We start from the raw sequence: 22,935 nt of genomic DNA, 5'->3' as shown, positions 1-22,935 counted from the left end.
CACCGCCAACGCACAATAAAGACTCATCTTCAACCTTCTGTCCACCCGCACTCCTGAGAGAGCAGAAGCCACACATTAGCAGTAACTGACCGAGCTGTGGCTCTGCTTAGTGCAATCCACTTTCTCATTTTCCCCGCCTTGCATTGCAAGGTAGCAAATTAACCACGTTGTGTAATTTACAGACTTAAATACAGAAATCAAAATAGGCAAGACTAAAATTGCATATAATAAAATTCAAAAAACATTCAGTGCTGAGGACTTTTTTTTTTGTCCTAGTAGTTCTAGCTATGGGTACAGCTTGTGCAGTAGTTGTAGTGTTTATCTTCTCACTAGCTGCTCAATCTGTGCTACTCCTGGCACTTCACATACTTCCTCTATGTCTTCATGCCTGGTATACATTACAAGGAAGCTGAGATGGAATTAATACATAGTTAATAAAAATCTACCTGTTTTCTTTGTGAATATGTAGTAAGACCTTTTTGCCTAAATAACACCTAGATCTGTAATGGTTCCTGCTGATCCTGAGGAATTTTTGCCTTTTCTTTCTGGATTCCAACGAGTTTAGAAATTTTTGTGGAATTGCAGTATGTATATCAGATTCATAGGTTAAATATCCTTTGCAGCATTGAAGTAAGAAACGTTTCATAACTTCCTACAACTGCTGTATATCCTTTGAAATATTAAGTATATTGTACAACTCTGTGTTAGACAATTTAACGTGTATGTGGTATTCTTCCGAGCAGCCAGGTGAGTGTCTGTTTCAGTGCCATTTCTGAAGGCAAGGAGTTAAAAAGTTGTAGGATTGTGTAGGGGATGCTTCAGCATGACCTTTAGCATCCCTGTTTCTTTGCATTCCTGAGCACACTGCCAGTTTGTGAGTGGTTTGGCCACATGCCTGCAGGGGACTAGTCTGGAATCCCTGAATTATTTTCACTAGTGACCCAAATCAGATATGATCTAGAGAGTCCAGATGCTAACAGCTTAGGCTATGATGGCTGAGGAATTTGTCTGTAAATCTGTCTTCTGTATATTCTTTTCCTGCTGAAGGTTATTTCAAACAGGTTTTATTTTCTGATTAAAAAAGAACTGGTAAGTGTCCATGGAGTGTTTATTTTAAAAGGCAATGTCAAATCAGTTTTGATACTTGAAAACAAATGTTTTTTGTTATTGTTCTTACTTTTACGTATGAAATTGGGTAATCCCCTTATTAAATTTGCTTTCTTTCATTATACTGATATGCTGGTTTGTTGTTATTTGGTGAAGCTACGAGTATTGCTTTTGATGAAACAGCTCTAAAGGATTTGGTTTTTGCAGTGGGGTATCACACAAATACTTTCAAACTGATAAGCAGGGTCCACATGCAGCAGATACTAGTGGGAGACACTAACAAAGTTTCCTAGTGCATCCTGATATGCTGAAATTCTGTTGAATGCTTGTGTGGGAGGGAAAGGAAGCCTGACAGTTATCAGGAAAAAGAGAAACTGTTCAGGCATGGCAAGAAATATGCCAAACAATGAAGGATTCAAGAAGAATAAGAGCTGCATTGTTCCCTTTTATTGGAAAGCGGAGTGTCTCTTTCGCTGACAGATCATTTTCCATTATTCTGGTTTTTGCATCCCTGGAAGCACACTTAGGAATGTGGGTGTCGGTTTGTTTTCAGAGCAGAGTAAGTCTTTGCATAGGCAAAGAGAGACCAAATGCGATTGAACATGCTTTGGAAGTGTAATATAGACCAAGAAACTGCTGCACGTGCCCTCACTGCCGAGCCTGCTGCTGTGGAGTTCAGAATCCACGGTACTAACCTCGTGTTCATGGGAGAGCATGCGCCATCTTCCAGCCGACAGCTCTGTGTGTAAGGCAGATTCTCCTGTTTCTGAGCAGAAGACAGAGATATGAAGTAGGTCGTCGTCATCATCATGTTGTGCAAGCAGGGGATCTCCCTTTTGCAGAGGTACATATCAGTATCGTCACAGAAGTGTGCATAGTTTTTGATTGAATTAAAAAGAGTATAGTCCTATATGGCTTTGCTTTGCTCAAACTTCATAAAATAATGGGGGGAAAAAAATTAATCTGTTTTAAGTCAAGTGTTCCTTAAGTTTTTCCACAGGGGAAAAACAAAACTATTGTTTCTTTAGCACAGACCTTTTCTTCCTATAACTTTCTTAGAGACATTATGTAGCTAATAGCTTGAGCTGATTAACGCCTTAGCGTCTCTTACTGTGAATACTAGTGAGGATCAGCTTTCATTTAATTAGATGAGGTAAAGCAGAGGGCTTGGAGGGAGACAGGTAGATCTTTATCAGATGGATGGAAGCTTATTGTTTCAAATCCTTGCTGTCACAGAACATTTCCTGGCCAGGATCTGCATGCATGGCATGCCATTCATATGCTAATTTACAGGCATTTTGCCTCTTCTCACCTGGCTGGGCAGTGTTGATACAGGACTGAAGAATTACTCAGGGAAACCTTCACCAAAGAGTGAGGCTGGGTGGGTGAACAGAGGGACCAGGTGAACAAGTTTTTCCTCTAGAGAGGAACTTCTTGTAGCTGTCCTTTGGTTCCATAGTTTGTTCTGTTTTGTGTAAGCAAAAAGCAGTTTGTTGGCATGACGTGCATCAGGAAAAACACAGTGAACCTTTAAGGGAAGTGAGCTGTAGTGACATCTGATAATACAGATGGCAGATTAATACACAGTTCTGTCCTGTTTGAACCTCAGCTTCTTGTCATGGGCCACAGTTCTTAAAAGCAGCTTAATACAGTGAGGAAGTACTGGAGTATAGGTTTAGGATCTTGATTCTCAGTCATCCGCCTATTGATATTAAAAACTGCTTGTATTTATGTAACAGAGGACACTGGATGCTGTTCTGGCAGTACAATACAGAAGGAGCTTTTCTTGGCCCAGAGGGGACAGACATTTAGTATTATGGTAAGAGGTGTGTATCAAGTTCAGGAAAGGGCTAATAATGGAAAAATCTCTGATACTTTTTTAATCCAGCTTTGGAAGAATGAAACATAATCTCCAGCTGGTTGGTCTCTTGTTCTTCATTCCTGCTCACAAGTTCTGATGTTTGGAGTTTTATTTGAGCAAACATGCAATTTCAAAAAAAATTCTTGTAGAGTGGTCCAATGTGCGTGACAAAGATGGTCAGAAAATGTTAAAAGGGGTGAAATTTTAGCAACATCACAATGTGTGAAGGGTGTGACAGTGTAAATGATTTTCTTAGGCGTCCTGGGAAACTGAACTGAGTGAAATCAGTATTTTTTTTTAATCAGACCTGTGAGATGCCTTTTTGACTGTGAAAGTCTGTTCTCTCTCGTACAATCTCTTGAGTATCTTCCTGGGATTACGGAGCAATTAAACTGCGTTTTGGGAGCGCTTTGTGATGCTGCAGTGCACTTTCTTGCTTTGGCTGAAAACGCCTGTGTCGATTTGTGTTGCACACCAGCACAGTTGCACACCACCGTGGAACGCCCAGGCAGCCGGGTGATGAGCAGCGCCCACACTATCGCCTTGTTCCCTGCCACAGTCTGGTGTCCCTAGGGTCTTGCCCGGCGGCTCCTCGGGAAGCTTAGCAGTGATGCCGGCACCTCCCTGCTCCCGGTGCCCGACAGCGCCTGGGTGCCCCCCGGGGCAGAGCCCTTCCCTGGACTGCGGGCCCCCGCTGCCGCCGGGTTGCGCTCCCTTCCGCTTTCTCTTCCTTTTCGTTTCTCCTGCCCTGGCTCCTCCTCCGAAGGGGGCCGGGGCCCTGCGGGGAGGCAGCCGCTTCGGAGGGCCAGTGGCTGGGAGGGGAGGCGGGGGAGGGCCCCGCGCCGCTTCCTTAAGGCGAGGGCCGGCCGGCAGCGAGCAGCAGCGCCTGCAGGGCCGGCGGGGTGCCCTGCCCGGCTGGGAGGTAGGTGGGGGCCCGCCGGGGACGGGGTGCGGGTGGAGCCCGCCGTCCCGCTCCCCTGCCCGGCCCGGGGAGGAGCTTGGCCGGCCCGGCCGGAGACCCCCGCTGTCCCGGGCGCGGCGGCGCGGAGCCCCCGCGGGGGTCCGGGGGAGGGAGAGGCGCGGCCGGCGCGTCGGTGGGGTGTGCGATCCGCCGCTTTGTTCACCTGTCTGAAAACTGCTTCAAAAGGGCGGGCGAGCATCGCGTCCGGGCGAGGGGGAGCGAAAAGCCGGGAAGGAGGAGACGGTGCTGGGCGGCATCAGGTAGGGGCGGCTGGGCTGGCGGGGCAGGCGTGCGGGGTCTGGTGAGCCAGGGGCCATTAGTCGTCGGTCTCCGGTTTGCTGGAAGTTTCAGTAGAGATGTTCCAAAGTCTCGACTCTCTCACGAGTAATCTCCTAGCCGATTTAAACAAAATCAGCCTCTTGGACCAGCGTTATCAAGAGTTCAGAGTCCCGTCGCTGGCTCGCCCGCCGGGAGGGCGGCGGGGGCCGGAGCAGCTCTGGTCCTGCTCGGTTGGGAAGATGCGACGCCCTTTGTGCTTCCAGTAGAGGTCCCTTACAGAACAGAGAGCTTGCTTTACAGGTATCTTAAGCTAAAATACAGGTCTTTTTTGTAAACACGCAATGGAAAATATTGTTACAAAATATTAAAATAATACAGTGTATTTAAGCGCCATCAATTTTCATGTCCCTTTGCAAAAGTAAATACAACTTTTTATCCTTGCTTCACAGAAAAAATCTTTGAGACTATGTAACAGGCTCTTTGCACAGAATTCGGGTAACCACCCAACCTTTTATGGCTAGCTTAAAATACCACTTTTTTTTCCCCCCTCTATTTATAAAATGCAAATATAACAGCAATGTAACGTCAGTGGAAAACGATCGAGCTTTTTAAAATTAAACTAAGAAAAAAATATATAGAAAGGATTCTCCGTATAAAAAGTAAAGAATTTTAGAAATCGGGGGTGGCTAAAGCGGAGCACGGTAGGTTCCATTAGCCGGCACCAGTGAACGCGTGGAGGGCGGTACCATTGGCCAACTCTTCCCCGGCCGAGCTGGAAGTGACCGCGCTCCTCAACAATCACATGCCCTTGGCAGACGCTGACCCTGCACCGGGGCTTTCCCGCACCATGAGGCGGTTCTGTTGTGCTCTCGGAGCTCAGGAGCTCCTGACTGCGGGGGGAGCATCCAGTGTTTCTCTTGCTGGCCTGGCTCCGGAAAAGGTTGGGTGGGAGCAGGGACTACGTGTCTGAAATTAAACAGATGCTGCCGGGAAAGGAATGGGACCTTTAATAACGGTCACTGAGTACCTCTCCCCTGATTGCAAGACATTATTTTTGCTGGCACTTAAACAGAATACAGCATTTGGATGCGTGCGGTGCATTTTTTAAACAGTAGTTCTGTTACCAAATGTAGACCGTGTGACCAGGGGACTTCGAGCATCTGACTAGCGCATTCCAAGCCTAACGATTCATGCTTATGATTTAAAACTGAGACTGTAGGTTTGAAGTTTGGTTGCATATTAGTCTTTCTTGAAAATGCCTTGCTTTATTGTTTTTTAAAATGTGAGGGAAGGGCTTGAGGTAGTAATGAAAAGACAAGTAATTAAATGGGGTCACTGGATTTGATGCTAATTTGAGCTGACAGAGCAGAACAGTATTGCATAGCTGGCAGATTAGCAGTTCTCCATTAGATAATAATTCTCTAAGGATTTATACCTGCTGCTAACTGCTGCTTTTATTTACTGAACATGGATTCCAGACAGGTGGGGCAGCCTGGTACTGATGTCCAACCTCCTACAAGCCGACAAGCGTTAAGATTCTTGTCTAAGCTAATAACACAGGCTTTATGGGACTGCCTGCATCCCAAGAAATCCAGCTATTGAGATGCCATTATGTGAGTTCCTCTGTTGAGAACTGGTTGATCACCAGTTCTTGTTCCTTATCCCATGGAAAGAAGATAGATAAACTCATGGTGGATTTTTCATTTCAGCCTCCTTACATTGTAGGAACCGTACATTGTTTCTGGGGCAGCTGCAACAGGGATGGCAACTTGCCATATATGTCAGCATTTAAGCAGGACTCGGGTATTTGCATCTTGGTGAATGTAGTGAGGTCAGCAGAACAGAACTTAAGAGAAACATAGGTTGTCTTACTCATCTGAACTCAGTTTTTTGAAGAAATGGAGGAAAAAAGCTTTTAACACCAATATTTCTCCCTCCTAGAAGAGGAATCTCTCACACCACTCTGTTCTGAACTGAAGGGTAGTGGTCCCCACTGCAGTGGACTATAGAACATTTCAATGTCCATCCATTTTTAGGGAGCAGATGAGCTGTTTAACTTGTTCTCTGCTTTCATAGAATCAGGTTTGTTCAATCTCGAATGTAAAAATTTCTTAAAAGTGCTTTGGGGGATGAGAACTAATTTCTACTGAAAGAGCCTGTGGGTTTATCTCCCTTACCCTTAAGGGAAGAGTCCTGAAGGAACTATAGATAAGACTTCTGTTTGCTCTGTCTTTCTGCAAAGTCAGGCACAGGTGAAGGTCCTCAGAGGAGACGAGGGCGGTGAGCAGGGTGCCAGCCTGGCCAGCTGGAGCTGGGCAGGGCCGGGTGCTGCGAGCCACCCGCACGAAGGGCAGGCTGTGGGCTGGGAACTCTGCCTGCTCCTGCCTGGCTTCACCGGCCCCAGACCAACTCTCCACAGTTTTGTGAAGACACACGGTCAGTGTGAAAATTATTTTCATCTTGGTCTGATGAAGTGCCTTTTGTTGTCAATGTAGCTGGTTTCTATTTAAAATGTAGTATTTAATGGTGGTAATTTCTTATGTTCCTGGCAAATCAAGAGAACTAGCTCGCCTGTGCTCCTTGCTGCTTTTCTTGGAATTTTGATGGGATTTTGGGTAACTGCTTTCATCATTTTACTATACAGATGGCTTCATTTTCGTTGTGTAGGAGTTTCTTGTGCCAGCCAGAGAAAGACTTGAATGATATTTTAAATAGGAAAACAAAAAAAGTTGGAACAGGGCACAGGGAGGAAGGAGTATGTTTCGAGTGCTTTCTGTTGATCTTAAAATCTTCAATTAATGGTTGGGTTTTTTTAATATGCAATTGTTAAAATTCAGCTTAAACAACAAAAACCACACAAGTCTTGGAACTTCCTGAGATACAGAATACCATATAGCAGTTTTCTTCCTGAAAAAAGTACTCTAATGCAGGGACTCCAGGGGTGTTTCTAGGTAATATCTGTAATATTTGGAGTTGAAGGTCAATCAAAATACATGATTCTTGCTAGAACATTTTCCTTTCAAGGCCCGAGTGGGATGCCATTAGCTAGTTAATTCTAGCTTTTCCTGCTGGCCCTCCCACTTCTGCTTTATCTCTAATACAATACAACCCTTTCCCTCACATCAGACCACCAGTGCTCTTTTTTATCTACTCTATTAGCATACAGTTTTCATGGTGTTTAGACAGCTTTGGAAACAAGGAAAATTTTTTTTTTTTTTAAACCCAGACTTTAACTGTTCTGGGTATTTGGTTTAATCTCGAGGTGAGATGTAGCTAGCCCACTTCCACTTTCTGAACCAGGGGTTCAGTTTCAATCCAAATCCAGGCAACAGGAGGTGCAGAAAATCTATGTTGGAGATGTGGTCTGCAGGGTCAAAGAGGGAAATTTCTCTCTGTGTATATTCAGAATGCTCAGATAGAAATACTGCAGCTTTTTGTCTTTAAAAACAAAACAAAACAGCTTCCTTTACTCATGTTTTGTGTATTAGTTCTATTGGACATAAAAACTATGACAGCACTGAGAATCACCGAGTCTATTACTGAGGGTAATTGACATGTTAACACTAAGCTGGCTCTAAAACTGGCTTATTTCATTATCTGGGTATTTGTAGAAGAATGTCCTTTACCTGCTGCTATGTGAGTCTTTTGAGATGGAACGAGACTTCAGGAGATGGATGTTGGTGGCTGGCAAGGGTGGTAAAATAGAAAGACGTTCCTTTCCTTTCTGTTTTCTTCTTTCCAAGCTGGACATTAGGAGCAGGAAAGGATTTTTGGTGGCCAGCAGTCCAGAACTCTTAGCGGCAGCTGCTGCACTGCAGAATTGAAGCTGGGAATTATCTCCTCCTCTTCTCCGCCCCACTACTCCTCCTCCTCCCAGCCTGGGATTCAGACCGGCTCCGGGGTTAGCTGTGCGAGGCCGGCTGGCTGCTCCTCTGGCTGTAGTGCACCGCTGCCTGGCAGCCTGAGACCGCGGGGTGTTTTTTGGAGAGTTGAGTTTCAATGGCCACCCTGACTAGCAAGAAGCAAGGACTGCTTATACGGACAGCTTGTTTTTATCTTGTGCAGAGTCGGCTTTGTAGTGGGATGTTGAAATATGACACAATGCCTGTTTGTTTGCAATAGCTGCAACCCTCGTAGCAGAGAGACAAGTGGGAAACAGAGGGGGAATCCAGAGACAAACCAGCGAGGGAATTAGGAACTGTGACGCCGTGTCCTCTCTCCTGTGCCGGAGCAAGCAAAGGAAAGAGAGGCAGAGGAAAAAAGACTGAGCCTTGCAACTAACCGTCACCCTGACGATGTGTCAGTCAAACACCCTGCAGGGACCAGATCTGCACACAGGGAAATGGTGAGATGCTATAAAGCTTTATCTAACCCTCCACCCTCTTGCTACAACCTCCACAAAGTTAAAATTCATGTCCGGAGGCTGCGTTCAGGGAACGGCAGCAGCAGCAGCTGTGCCGGGGACCAGCACCCACAACTGGAGAGTCCAGGCCCGGCTGGCTCTGCTGGTGGTACACCAAATAGGAGAACTCGTTTCAGGTACTGTTCGGCATTTTCTGCTTTGCAGGAATGGTGACTGAAGGGAGAAACGAGGGAGGGAGGACGGGAGGGTTTCTGTGCAGAAGGAGCGACAGCCATCTGCAAAGCTTTTGTTTGGCCTAATTACTATAAAGCTCCTTATGCATTGAATTGGCAGAGAAGGGCATGCTGTTATATGACAAGGGGAATGAGGAGGCTTTCATTCCTTTTCTCTCTATTCTCCATCACTAGGAGAATGGAAAAATTAGCGAGGGCCTGCTCTGAAACCAGGCCAAGGCAGTGAGAAGCCCGAGGGCTCCGGAGCGAGCTGCCAGGATGCAGCTCTGCGGGGATTGGTCCATGGGCGACTGCAGTGAAGGGGGGGAGAGCAGTGGGAGGGGGAGCGGGACCTCCACACTCGATGCTGGCACTCGGGCTCCCAGCACCGCTGACCCTCCAGCAGGCTGGTGGGTGGTAAGGATGGGAGGAAGAATGTGAAGTGTCCCTTCCTATTCCCACGTCGAGTCAGTCCCAGCTCCTGCTGAGAAGAAAGCCGGCTTTACCTCTGCTGAGACAGCACTTCATCTCCTCAGGGGCTTTTTCGTTTTGTTTTTTTTTCCCCTTGCATTGTGATGCACAGATCATTTTCTGGTTTTTATTTATTATTTCCTAGGGGGAAAGAAGTTATGTTCCCTGTAGAAAGACTCTGAGCCAAAAGCACCATCTTGCATCCCAGAGTGGTGACAGTTTTGCCTGCCTGCATTATATTTTAATTCTGATCCAAGTTTTAAAAAAAACACGTTGGCAAGAAAATTTCCTTTTAATTTCCCTGATTCTTTCCATCTTGGAAAAATATACACAGTATTTCATAGTTCATCCTTCATATCATAAAATCCAGTGAGAGAGCGCGCTGTTCAGAGCAGCCAGAGCATCCCACTTCCAGTTTGTGTGCGCACACAGCTGTTTCCCAGTTGCAGGCATACTGCCTTCAGCAGGGTGTGGGGAACAATCGCTTAGCCGGGATTTAAGTCAGTGCCCAAAAGATGTGAATATTTTGCCCTCAGGTAGGCAGAATTTAATTTAATAATGTAACATTGGAAATGCCAATGGAAGCCAAAGAATAAATGGGGACCTGAAGGGTCTCCCATCCAGACCTCCTGCGAGGGTCTGAACTGCGGCCCAGGATGTCCTCTGCTAATAAGATGAGCGGCTTTTTTCTCTGAGAGTTACAAGTTCAACTTCTCCCATGGCCATTTGTGCAAAATGAGTTTCCTCTCAGTCAGGACATCCCTGTGACAAAAAAATCATAGATGCAGTTGGTTATGAGGCAAAGGAGTTGGTTACTGGGACATGGAGACTGTCTTGCAGCACAAGCAGTATGGGTTTTGTCCACGTGTTCTCTGTTCTGAACCAGGGTACCCAGTGAAGGTTTAAGACTGGGAAAGATGTCTTTTGTAATCAGTTAATTTATAAATTGTTTTAACTAACTCTGGAGTGCCACTCTGTTGTTTCGCAAGTAAGGGCTTATTTCCCAAAGTTACTGACGACCAACAGGTCTGTAAATTTGGCTCCAACATCTTTTGTGATACAAAATACAACTTAAGGGACAATCTAGTTAAGATGCTTTCAACACGTGAACCCTCTGAGGGACCCCCATTTATTAGGTTTCAAGGATTTTTTTTCATCAGATTATCTGTTCTTTCCTCAAAGCTGTCCCTCCACAGAGTTCTTACTGAAGTCCCAGCATCACAGATTCCTAGCTGTCAGGATCCTGTTTGCTGTCGATTTTGGCTATCCAACAGCTGGAGCAGTCACAAGAAATGTTTTCTGGGCATGTCATCTTCTGATATTTGGAAGAACCTTTGCTCTTTGTTATTTCCACTGTAAACTATCATGTTATGTTATCAGTTGGATGAATGACCTGTGACTTTGTTTTCAAATGTCACCTGCAAGTGATCTTGCCTTTAATGTTTGAGGGTGTCATTCACAATCATTCATAAAATGTGACCTCTGAGAGCGAACACCATTTTCTGGACAGAGGATTTTTTTTTCTTTTTTTTTTTTTTTTTTTTTGAGATAACCTGGTCTTCTATTTTGGGAGTGGGAAGAACCGATCAGAATAAAGGAGTAAAGACTTGCAGAATCAATGCTGAAGTAAAGATTAGCAGGAATAACTCATCCCCAGCTCTCAGAAGCTGGCGGTTCTGAAGCGAGATGGCTGACCCTCTTCTGTTGTGTATGTAATCTTCCAGGTTGCAATTTCCCCAGCTGGCCCTGAGGCGAAGGTTGGGCCAGCTAAGCTGTATGTCTAGGCCTGCTCTGAAACTCCGTTCTTGGCCTCTGACTATTCTCTATTACCTTCTGCCTTTCGGTGCTCTTAAACCCTTGACCAGAGTGGGATGGAGGCCTATGAGCAGGGTAAGTGTGAGCAGGTCTCTCGCGCTTTGTGTGTGTTAGCTGTTGTACCGCAGGGAGCTGGCAGCAGCGGGGTGGAGAGATCCTTTGTGTGGGACAGGCTGATGATCACTGGTATGAAAGCAGAGAGATACAATTCATGTTTCCCTTTAGTTTTTACTGGTCATAGTTGTGTTGACTAATTGCTAAGAGAAATTCTTTTTTTCTTTTTCAGTAGCAGAGAATTTTTGTCCTCTTAACAGTCAGGGGTCTACCCAGGAAAATCAACAGGAACTTTTAAATAATTTCAGTCACCTCAAAGTACAAGGGCAAGGATAAGGCAGAGCAAACCACTTCCCCAGTTCCCTTTCCTGGCCACACGAAATAGGCTCGTGCTTTCTGTCATTTTTGCACGCAGAGGGTCTGTTCCTCAGGTTCTTTGAGCATTTGTAATCCAGCCTGTCCAAATGACGTGCAAACCTCTGCTCTGGCCCTGTTGAGAGCAGGGTGTAGGAAGCCTGGCACAGGGAGATCTTCTGCACACATGCAATTGCGGAATGCAACAACCACACAAATATGTTGATTAAAAACGGCAACAAAATTGCCCTCCTTAAGACTATTTCATTGAACAGCTGTTCCGTTTGATCCCATCAGCTTGAAAACCAGGCTCTTTTGGAGAAGGGCCTACTGGGAAATAGCACTTTTGATGATTTTTATAGTTGTATCTTGATGTTTTCAGTGTTTGTGGGAAATTGAGCAAAATTGATTTTAGAAATTAACACTGTATAAGGCATGTATAATAAAATGGCAAAACGGTTTTTTTCTTTGTACTTCAGCTTATATAACCTAAGGTACTGTTCATTTACAAGTTTTTATCTGAAGTAAGATTCGGTTGGTGTTTTTCTTTCTGAAATATCACTGTGTTCTAATGTGATGCAGGACGGTGATTTGTGAGTGAAATCCTAATTTGCTGTATTTGATGTGATGGACAGCATGTGCTTCTGTTTGTGTTTATGGCTGTATTTTGCAAGACTTAATTATGAAGGATATGAGTAATACTGAGACTAAATGATGGCTCTCACTAAGAAAAAAAAAAAACAACTTTTAGTTGGGAGTTAAATGTAGCTGAGCTGTACTGTTAAAAACTGTACCAGATTCAGTAGATGACTACTTATTTTGCAAAACCGTTTTCCGACGGTTCAGTTCCCTTGGCCCACACTCCCCCAGTTACATCCTGGTCCTGTGAGCTTTTTGGCTGATACTACCAGAAAAGTTACCTGCTGGAATTACCAACAGGAAGATGCTCATCTGTCCAGACACATCAACAGCACACACGAATCGCTTACCAACGCTGTTTCATTTGTTTTTCTTGCTACTAAAGCTTATGCTTTGGTGTAAGTCCAAAGGTATATTTCTACAGGAATAAAGGCATTTTATATTCTTGCAATTAGCAACTCCTGGTGTTGTGAGAGAAAGAGTAAGGCTGGTGTAATTTATACCAGTGTAGCTGTATCCCTGTGGGTATGTTTCTTCGATTGTATTAGTATCATTACAGCAGCACGATACTGGGATGTGGAAAAACCTCCTGATTAGTAGATGCATCTGAGGACGTCATCAAACACTGAGAAATCATTTTTCTCACAATTTTCATATGGTTATTCACAAAAATGAATATATTGGTAATATTAAATGCTTCTGATGAGTCTTCTACTAGAATACGTGAAATGTGTCTTTTTCTGTAAGCCTCGCATTTGGAAGTTAAAAGTAACTTGAATGTTATAGTTATGTTATAGAATGTTATATATTTCATCCTGTCCCTCCCTCATCTGCCCTCATCAAAATGGAGGGAGTGAGAATTAAGAGCAGTGTTGATTTTTTGCTGACTCTGTGCGTGATGTAACCCACTGAATTGAAGGGAGTGGTCAGCAGAACAGTTTCATTCTTTCTGTCTTATGGAGAGTAGTAAGAGAAAGGCATCAGTGGGAAGGATGGAATGACATGGTGCAGTTCTTCTTTCTTTAGGTTGCTCTGTACAAATCGGTACCAACTCGACTGCTCTCACGAGCCTGGGGTCGCCTGAACCAGGTGGAGCTGCCTACATGGCTCCGGAAGCCTGTTTACAGCCTGTACATCTGGACGTTTGGAGTGAACATGAAGGAGGCAGCTGTGGAAGACCTGCATCACTATAGAAACCTCAGCGAGTTCTTCCGCAGGAAGCTGAAACCACAAGCACGACCAGTCTGCTGTTTGCACAGTGTGGTGAGTAAAAGGAAACGAAGGCTTTGCACTACCAGCTTCCCCCACCCCCAAAGGAACATGTCTGCTTTATGAGGAATGAATGAATTCCTAATATGTTTCTTTTTTTTTTTTTTCTTCTTTGCTGTAGATTAGTCCCTCTGATGGAAAGATCCTTAATTTTGGACAGGTAAAAAACTGTGAGGTGGAGCAAGTAAAAGGGGTTACTTATTCTCTGGAATCTTTCTTGGGACCTCGCATCTGCACAGAGGAACTGCATTTTAGCCAGGGTGAGTTCTGCATCAGTTCTGCTTTTATTCTGCTCTGCCCTTTCAGTGTTCTCGGAGAACAAAAGAAAAGAGATTACTACTTTTTTTTCTCTTTCCCACATTGTCAGGAACAAAAGCAGGCCTGATTTTTTGTTTTGTTTTATTTGGGGATAGACATGTCACTGTTCTGGTTCTCTTTCTCACCAGCAGCTTTATACTGTCTTGCCTGGCTCATTCTGATTATCTGAATTTAATTGCTTGGTTCCTACAATTGACTCCAGGATCTGCCACTATAATGAGGCTGTAGCACTCCTGCTGCCAGACTGAAATGTGCATGAGCACCTGGCTCGCAAAAATTGTATAAGCTGCTCTGTAACAAGGTTTATGCTCCAGCAGTATTCTTCTAACGACCTGGGCTATTACTGCTCTGCTGCACCTCGAGCGCTTTGATGAAACAACACATTTTGCTAAAGCAGTGAGGGGACTGGAGGGGCGGAGTTCTACAAACAGGATTATTTTCAACATGAGCACAAATGAAACTAATGCATTTTATAAAACTAGGGACTCTTCACAAATTCTGTTCTTAAAAGGGTCACTTTGAGAAAAATTGTGTTCTTGAAAGGGTAGCTTTAAGAAAAATACAGTTTCACTGTATTTTAGTTTCTGCTGTTCTCTTTAAGGAAGGGCAAAGTCCAAAATGATTAAAACAACACAGGATCTAATTTTGTTGTAAAGGGAAAAGAAACACTTTGAAGTGTTGGATTCCTAGACAAAGTGTCTTTTTGTAGTCCCAACGATCATGCGGACTGCATTTAGTCCTCTGCTGTTACCACTGGTTCTATTGTAGACTGTTTGACCTGAAGAATATCTTTAACCCCTTTCTTTCCATGTTTTCTTTGCAGCCCCACCTGGTAACTCTTTTCAGCAACAACTGGTCACAAAAGAGGGGAATGAGCTCTATCACTGTGTGATCTACCTTGCACCAGGGGATTATCACTGCTTCCACTCCCCCACTGACTGGAGAGTGTCACACCGACGTCACTTCCCAGGTAGGTTCCTGTTCCCGGAGAGCGAATGCAGAGCAGCTACGGAGGGAAGCACTGGTACAGGCCATTGCTGAATGAGACATGCCAGGGGAGCAGTTGTACAGTTGCGTGGTAGATAATGGTAGAACAGCGATGTGTCACAAATGGTAATTGATTTTATGGTAGTATAGTTTAGCAGAACAAATCATATATAAATGGTGAAAACAGTAATATTGCATTCAAGCTGGTTTAGTTCTTTAAAATCACTGTTGATGCATGCTCACCTTACTTGTTCCCAAACACAATTTGTTCAGTTTGCACCTGAAATACAGATAGTCCTCCAGATCAGAGCAAACAGTAGCCTAAAATATGATCTCTTCCTCTGCTTGGCAAAGATGCAACTAAACGGTTACACTACTACTGGAGCTGGGATCAGATGTTGTCGTCCTGCTCTTTGCAGATGACTGACCATACTCTAGTTCACCAGATAACAAAAATAAATGTTTTACTCCTTGGTATCTGGCAAAACCTAAGTACTTGGATTTGGTTTCAAATACTGTGAGAGACGATGACCTGAGAAATCTGTCAAGTTCCAGATTGAAGCTAGGCCTTGATTGAAACAAAGGAGTATCAGTGAAAGGCTACTATCGGATTCAATGCAGCAAAGCAGATGCATTTTATACCTAAAAATATGCATAGTGAATATACTTCACTAAATGACTTCAAGGACTACAGAGGGATTTACATTCTGTAATAAACTCTGATTCACATTATTAGTATTTCCTGGTCAGCTCTAGCTAGATCGCTACTTGATTTTCAGCCACAGTCTCAGTAACCGCTTTTATGCATTTCCCAAAGAGGACTGGAAGCGGCTGCTCTCACGCACTGGATAGTTAACTACTGAAATCTGTTCCTAAGCTGTAAAAAGCTTCTTTAACTTCCTTTTAGTAGCCTGTACCCTGTTGTTAGATGGATCTTATGTGCTTATTGGAAGGCTTCTTTCAATTCTATCTATCAGGGCTGAGCACAGGGACTCGCTCTGCCTTTATCCTTACCCTGGTCTCTCTTAAGGACCTATCAGATAACAGTTAACAGTAGTTGTCATTTGTGAATTTGTAGGTGACACTGTGTGCAGTTGGTTGGTTACATTTTTGGTAGAGGAATAGCATCAGATAGTGTGGAAATGAGTGCCTGCCACCTCAGTTTGGTGACAGAGGAGTAGGTATGACTGATGCTAGAACAAGCTTCAACAGCAGGTATTTTGAAAGGGACTCCCACCTCAGGTTTTGTTCCCTACTCTAATGTCAGGCTTTCGCTGTCTGGAAATCAGTCAAGGTGAAGCTGTATAGATGGGAATAAGTGAAAGCTGAGGGAGGTGGGGATACTGGTCAGCCTGAAAAGAACCATTGCTGGGTATGAAAATGTAAACCCATTGCTCTTTAACAGAGAGAACTGTAGATGGTGTCCAGACTGCATTCAAGCCTTAAATGAAGGATGAGCCGGGGTCTTTAGTTCCTCTGTGATTCTGCTAGGAAAAATGCAAATAGAAGCCCTGCCCAAGAGCGTTGATCTTTCTGGACAGAAGACTGAAGATCACATCTTTCTATCATTCCTTTGTTTTTACTACAGCCTTGTCTTTCATTTGCTCCACCTAGCATTTGCCTCCTCCTACAAAGAAGTGACAGAATTGTTTACTGTATCAGCTACAGTTATACCGAAAATACCACTTGGATAGCATTACAACACCGCTATAAGCCAGATGACTTAACCTGAATGTTTTCTCACTATTGCAGGCTCTCTGATGTCTGTGAATCCTGGAGTTGCTCGCTGGATCAAGGAACTGTTCTGCCACAACGAACGGGTTGTCCTTACGGGTGACTGGAAACATGGCTTTTTCTCTTTAACAGCTGTAGGAGCAACAAATGTGGGCTCCATCCGCATCTACTTTGACCGGGTGAGTAAGACATCAGTAGGCAGCTTTCTGGTTTTGATGGCTAAGGTTGGTACAGTATAAAAGAAAGTTACAAAGAAAATTTTTTAAAGTCTTATTACCCTGAAATTAATGTGCTTCATAACACTGACGTTCCAAGACAGATTTAAAGGGAGTCATCTCCAGTATAGACTGCTTTTTTTTTTTAATATTCCTATTGCACTTTTGAATTTTAAGTAAGTTCCTGCATTGAAAATGCGTGGATATCCACAGTCTACAGCTGTGCTAATGAATACAGAGTACTGAAATCCTCAAGTAACAGTTTCTTCCTTCTCTGTACAGGACCTGCATACCAACAGTCCACGCTACTCTAAAGGTTCCTACAATGACTTCAGCTTCATATCCAACAACAACAAGGAGGGAATCCCCATGAGGAAAGGGGAACATTTAGGGGAATTTAACTTAGGCTCTACGATTGTACTGATCTTTGAGGCACCCAAGGACTTCAAATTCCACCTTAAAGCCGGACAGAAAATCCGCTTTGGAGAAGCACTGGGCTCTCTATAGAAGCAGGTTTTCTATACAAAGGGACTCTTACCACACCACTGAGTGTTTCACTTAAAAAAGTTATGTATCACTCAGCAGGACCTGGGTGAGGAAAACAGACATCATTGCTATGTTTAACTTGAAGTATTTGGTCTACATGTACATGCTGCTGAATGCAGAAAAAGAATTGAAAGACCAGAGATGTATCAGGTACAGCTGCCTTTGGAGATGTTGAATTTGGAGGTTTCTGTCCTACCCTGTGCCTGTAGTCTTTCATGTTCTCCCCTCGCTGTGCCACAGGATAATTATGTTCTTAGAGCCTGTAAGTCCCTTTTAAGCCTTCCTAGGCTGTGCAGGTGCAACGGGGAAGGGTGGAGGTAGAGATTGGCTGTATTTAAAGGGCCATTGACAGGCTGAGTCAGACCTTGCACCTTATATCTGCAATATCTGTTTTTCAGACCTTGAGTAAAGAATGTGTTCTCATATTTATTTTATTCCAAGTGTCTCTGCTGAAGTTCTTACATAAAGGCAGCCTGTGAATGCATAGAGCGCCAAACAGTTAAATGGGCTAGTATGGCTTCACAGTCCAAACTAAGCAAAGTGTACCACAGACAGCATCCGTACAATAACTTACACTCATCCAGGTTTTCTACCGTTAGGCAACTTTAATTCTTTTACCTGACACTGTCCCTTTAAAAATGGACTTAACACTGTATTTTAAACCTGAAAACACTGTGTCTACATTCCATATGATAAAACTGGTCATCCTGGGATTGTCTTAAAAAAAAAAAAAAGCAGACAAAGCTGTGCATCCTATTCCTAATTCATGGTTTTATCTTGTTATTCCAGGCCTTAAAGATTTTGTTTGTAATAGAGACAGTTACTTCACCTCTTGGATTAAAGGGTTAGAAGACAGGGGGAATGTTTTTCTTGCATGATGCAATGAGATGGTAGCCAAAAATATGTTTTTACTTTCTGCAATATCACCGTTGTTGCTTTGTCGCTAAGTTATTGAAGAATTAATTACTCTATTTACAGAACAGTTTCAGATACTTCAGGACCAATTTTTATTGCACGGAGTGAAATGCCCTATGCATTGACTGTGTGTAAAACTTACAGATCTTTGAAGCAATCCCAAGTTGCCTCCCAGGTGCCAACCTGGCCATCCTATAACGGACTGGCAACACTTTCATCTCATTCAGAATACAAACACCCCACCCCCCCACTGGCTCTGACTTCTGCCCACATACTTAATGCTAGGAGTGTGCTGAAGCTTCATCCTACAGCAAAACCTTAGAGCTTCTTTGTAACTTCACATCAAGAAGAGTTAAAATTGACACCTCGAATTTGTTGAATGTGGCACTACATGGCACTAACAGGGACTGGTGCCAAAGTAAAGGAGAGGAATTAAGTGTTAAAGCAATGTATCAATTGTTTTTAGAGAATAAACTGTTTCAAGACCAGGCACTCAAACATTTAGGACTGATTTTGCTGTCCAGAGCTTGTTGGAGTGGACATGCTTATGAAACCTGCCTTTCTGCTCTCTGAAAGATTTCTCATGCTACTTCCTTGCTTGAGCCTTGGGTGTTTTTTTCTGCTACTTCAAGGAGATGGTAGGCTTTAACCAGCTCTGATTTCTTAAAGAAAAAAACTTAATCTTTTTTGTATGCACTGCAGAAAATAGAATATAATTTTGTTGTACAAATGTCCAGTTTGCCAAGTCCTGTATGCTTAGCTTGTCATCAGGAAGAAGAGATGATAAACCACCTCGAAGTGATGTAACCCAGCCATGACTCAGATGATGGTGGCTGTTTGGGTGACAAGCAGGAGAAAATTCATTTGGCTCCGAGAGTCAGTTTCCACACTTTGCACAGTGGAGGAGTTTGAAAGCTTGAAGTGGCTCTCAGCCACCTATCTTGTTCAGCTTCTTGGTATTAGCAAGTTTACTCCTGCAGCAGTATATTGCCATATACAGGTTATAGAAATGTGCACTTTTTTAAACCAGTGAGAGTAAGAAAAGACTAAGGCAAACAATCCCAAGAGGATAAAGCTATGACTAGACTTTAGACTTAACTTCAATGTCATGTTAACAGTAGAAAGCAATTTTTTTCCAGTGGATGAGAGAAAAGACTGAATCTTTTCACCCTTTTCCACTGGGGCCTATGGCATCCAGACACAGCCAAAGCAACTTCAAGCTTTAATTTCTTCCTACCCAGCATCATCATCCACAGTATCTGAAGGTTATTGTTAGCCTAGTAATGGATGATGGGTTACCAGATGTTTGCTTTATTAGAAATCTAAGGAGGAAAAGATTCAGCATGGAAGTGGCTGGTTTTGTGATGGTCTTAATACTGTGCAGAGCTAGCTGATTAACAAACATTACTTGTTATGCAGCGGTCAGCAATGCGCCCTGGAAGTGAAAGCCAAGTTCCTAGAGGGTACTGATAATGCTGTGAATTTCTCCTGCACGGAGAATCCATTTAATTCAACTGTATCAGTAGCACAGTATTTTTGTATGTCAAAGTGTATGACTTACTGACATGAACTCATTTAATTGCAAACATTTTGAAATAAAGAGTCTTATCAGCGTTGCTTATCTTTCTGATATGTCAGGGTAACCTAAACTAGGCACTGTGAGTGCAGCATGAGGTACATTTAGCTCTTGTTTGGGTTTTAACCAGCTGTGATAACAAAACAAACAAAAATATTTAAATTAATTTATAAAATAAAAAATCCATACCTAAACTATGAGAATGTATACATCTCTTCCATCTTCCCCTGCTACAAAAGGGGCAAAAAGTCCTACCCATGAGCTGGAAAACGGGTTCAGATGCATTAACTATCCAGAGCAATCTGGATGTCACGCAGGCGGGCAACCAGGTTCTGCACATGATGTCTCTCTTTCAGTTGTGCTTTGGTGAGAGCGTTGATCCTCACCTGCAACTGAAAGTGAAGGCAGCATTTAGTCTTTTCAGCAGAGGAAGAGTGAATGAGCTCCAGCAGCCTTTACATTATCCCACTTAAGAGGCATTAAATGACAGGACTGTGTCACTCAGGAGCAGCCAAGTACTGGCTCGCTTTAGAGAGAACAGTGCAGTAGGAGCTTGGGGACTGAGCAATGCAGATGCGGTCAGTGTAGTGTAGTTACACTGTCCTGAGAAACTGCAGAAAAAAAATATCTTGTTACTGAATCTACTGAAGCCTTCTCTGTAGCTTAGAAATAGCCGTAGAAAGGTCTATTGGAGCTGGAGTTACATTTCTGAACAAATTGGAAGATGCATCTACACAGCAGCCTGTTCTGCTCAACAGCTTACTTCCAATTACAAGTTTCCCTTTTCTTAGCATTTAGTAACAGCTTACTGCGCAATTCCTCACAACCACCATCAGCCTTCAGGCTGAGTGCATAGCATAGTGATAATCACTTAAGTAACTTCAATTTGTTTGTTGTTTACACACCTGATCCAATTCTTCTTGAACTCTTTGTACACCATCTTCGTCCTCTGGCTGCGTGCTCATTTCTAGCCACTTCTGCAGAATCTGCGCCTGCTGCTGACAGGACCTGATAAAACGGATTAAAAGGATTCTTATCCCAATTAGAAGCTCATCAGTCTAAGCCAACTTAGACTCGCAATTGATACTTGCAATAAGACCCATTTTTTTTGTCAAATCAGTGAATGGTCGAAGTCTTAAAAAAAAAAGAAAAATGCTAGAAAGCAGAGAAATCTCTGAAAACTGCTGTCTCCATTTCCTCCTCCTCGTTCCTGACTTCCTCCTCCTCGTTCCTGACTTCCTCCTCCTCGTTCCTGACTTCCTCCTCCTCGTTCCTGACTTCCTCCTCCTCGTTCCTGACTTCCTCCTCCTCGTTCCTGACTTCCTCCTCCTCGTTCCTGACTTCCTCCTCCTCGTTCCTGACTTCCTCCTCCTCGTTCCTGACTTCCTCCTCCTCGTTCCTGACTTCCTCCTCCTCGTTCCTGACTTCCTCCTCCTCGTTCCTGACTTCCTCCTCCTCGTTCCTGACTTCCTCCTCCTCGTTCCTGACTTCCTCCTCCTCGTTCCTGACTTCCTCCTCCTCGTTCCTGACTTCCTCCTCCTCGTTCCTGACTTCCTCCTCCTCGTTCCTGACTTCCTCCTCCTCGTTCCTGACTTCCTCCTCCTCGTTCCTGACTTCCTCCTCCTCGTTCCTGACTTCCTCCTCCTCGTTCCTGACTTCCTCCTCCTCGTTCCTGACTTCCTCCTCCTCGTTCCTGACTTCCTCCTCTCCTGACAATAGAATCCCCTGCAAGCCCCATTTTCTTCTAAGCATTTTTGTAAATGTCTTCTCGTTCTAGTAGAGAAGTTGTCAAACCCCAGCCATATATTTTTTTAGCTGACAGCTGGAAAAGCTAAGTCTTCACTCCTCATAATAAAAGAACTAAAAGCTAAGTTTCAGCTGTTCTGCCAAGTTCATTTGTACTGCCTTCAGATTACACCCAGTGATACTTTTGCCATGCTTTCTCCAATAGCTGCCAAAGGTATAATTAAACCACTTGCTGACTACAAAAGAATTTGCACATGTACTCTCTCCCACCTGAAGGGAAGTCTTAAAAGGAGAAAATAAAAATCTCTAGAACTTTTCTCCGCTTCATTCCCAGTTCTTCTGTGAACAGACTGATTATTTTCAAAGTAGATACATACAAAAAATGCAACATTGAGTGGACAGCATGAAGAAGGGCTGGCTAAAGGGGCTTTGCAACATACTTGAGTTCTTGCTTCCTGCTGAAGTAGTACTGCATCTGCTGCTGGATGTGTCGGAGTTCAACTTCCAGCCTTCTCTGTAACACCATTTCTTCTCCGGAACCACACTCCCTTTCTTCCCCTTCAGCTGGATGGAAGATACAAGGCACAAGCAGCGGATATAGAGCAGGCTTCTGCTGCTGCTTCTTATCAAGGAAAGTCAGGTTAGTAAAATGGAAACATGGAACCCTCCTGAGTCCTTGTCACATGTTTTGTCACCCTGTGACAAGTACCTATTCACCCAAAAGATAAGGTACAGCGAGAGGGCAGGAGTCCTGACAGCATTACAAGCTCTGAACTCAGTTTAAACATACAAAAAAAGGTAAGAAATGTTCTACTGAACGGCTTAGTACTAAAAACCGCTATTTTGGCCTATTGATGATTTAGTGTTTCACATCTACTTTAGAAATAAATAAGTATTAAGTCTAGGCCCGTGTAACACAAAATTAATGGCCTTATATCATTAAAAATACCGCATTGAGAGGTGCTTAGACACCATCTGTCCCCTTTACAACCATACTGTAAGTACTGGGAAAACTTAAAGACCCTTACAGGGTGAATTCTTCCCTCCGGAAGTGAGTTCTGCCACATGCTCAGCTTGCGAACATGAATGCCCCAGCCCTTGAGCACATTTTTGCTAAAAGAAGCCAACCCCTAGCAGTTCCCACCCTTCAATCCCCAGAACAGGACTTTAGCCCCCTGATTCAGTACAGTCCACAAAAGTGTTACCATCCCAAAAAGGAATGACTGATATTCTTCACCTCCTGATGCAGGCATGCAAGACTGCCTTGTCTCCCTAACATTTTGTGGAGATGACTTGCACGTATTGGAGGAGGACACGCAACAGCTGTAGTTTAGATCTGAGGACCTACCTGCAGTTTGGTGGCTCCATTTTCCCACTAAGTCTTCAGGTGACAGCAAATGTGGCTGCAAGTTTGGTTGCAACTTCTTCTCCACAGAGTCCTGTTGAGAGTCTTGGGAACGGCCTCTTTGGTAAGCACTCACAGGCTGAACTCCTCTCTACAAGGTCAGAATGA

At 43.8% G+C, this 22,935-nt stretch overlaps 2 protein-coding genes across 9 annotated transcripts in view; one reads left to right on the top strand and one right to left on the bottom strand.

Annotated features, from left to right (window-relative positions):
- The window catches only part of PISD (phosphatidylserine decarboxylase), a 30,007-nt gene extending 10,134 nt beyond the window's left edge, over positions 1 to 19,873 (top strand). Inside the window, exons 1-8 of one of the 5 annotated variants that reach the window (XM_074606692.1) lie at positions 3,799 to 3,890; positions 8,331 to 8,747; positions 10,979 to 11,144; positions 13,143 to 13,379; positions 13,507 to 13,645; positions 14,527 to 14,673; positions 16,443 to 16,603; positions 16,922 to 19,873. In XM_074606692.1, coding sequence (XP_074462793.1) covers positions 8,551 to 8,747; positions 10,979 to 11,144; positions 13,143 to 13,379; positions 13,507 to 13,645; positions 14,527 to 14,673; positions 16,443 to 16,603; positions 16,922 to 17,146 — 1,272 coding nt within the window. In that variant the 5' untranslated portion in view covers positions 3,799 to 3,890; positions 8,331 to 8,550 and the 3' untranslated portion in view covers positions 17,147 to 19,873. Of the gene's footprint in view, positions 1 to 3,798; positions 3,891 to 4,079; positions 4,190 to 8,037; positions 8,748 to 10,978; positions 11,145 to 13,142; positions 13,380 to 13,506; positions 13,646 to 14,526; positions 14,674 to 16,442; positions 16,604 to 16,921 lie in introns of those variants that run through there. The other 4 variants (XM_074606690.1, XM_074606689.1, XM_074606694.1 and 1 more) reach the window with 4 other exon arrangements.
- SFI1 (SFI1 centrin binding protein) overlaps positions 16,791 to 22,935 on the bottom strand; it is a 33,684-nt gene continuing 27,539 nt past the window's right edge. For all 4 annotated transcript variants that reach the window (XM_074606683.1, XM_074606685.1, XM_074606686.1 and 1 more), the window contains 4 exons: positions 22,771 to 22,918; positions 21,863 to 21,986; positions 20,582 to 20,684; positions 16,791 to 20,068 (listed from right to left, as the gene is read on the bottom strand). In XM_074606683.1, coding sequence (XP_074462784.1) covers positions 19,961 to 20,068; positions 20,582 to 20,684; positions 21,863 to 21,986; positions 22,771 to 22,918 — 483 coding nt within the window. In that variant the 3' untranslated portion in view covers positions 16,791 to 19,960. The remainder of the gene's footprint in view (positions 20,069 to 20,581; positions 20,685 to 21,862; positions 21,987 to 22,770; positions 22,919 to 22,935) is intronic.

Source organism: Larus michahellis, chromosome 13, assembly GCF_964199755.1.
Source record: "Larus michahellis chromosome 13, bLarMic1.1, whole genome shotgun sequence".
NCBI classification, from domain to species: Eukaryota; Metazoa; Chordata; class Aves; order Charadriiformes; family Laridae; genus Larus; species Larus michahellis.
The sequence above is the reverse complement of the archived record's forward strand: the minus strand, read 5'-3'. Positions and strand labels throughout refer to the sequence as shown.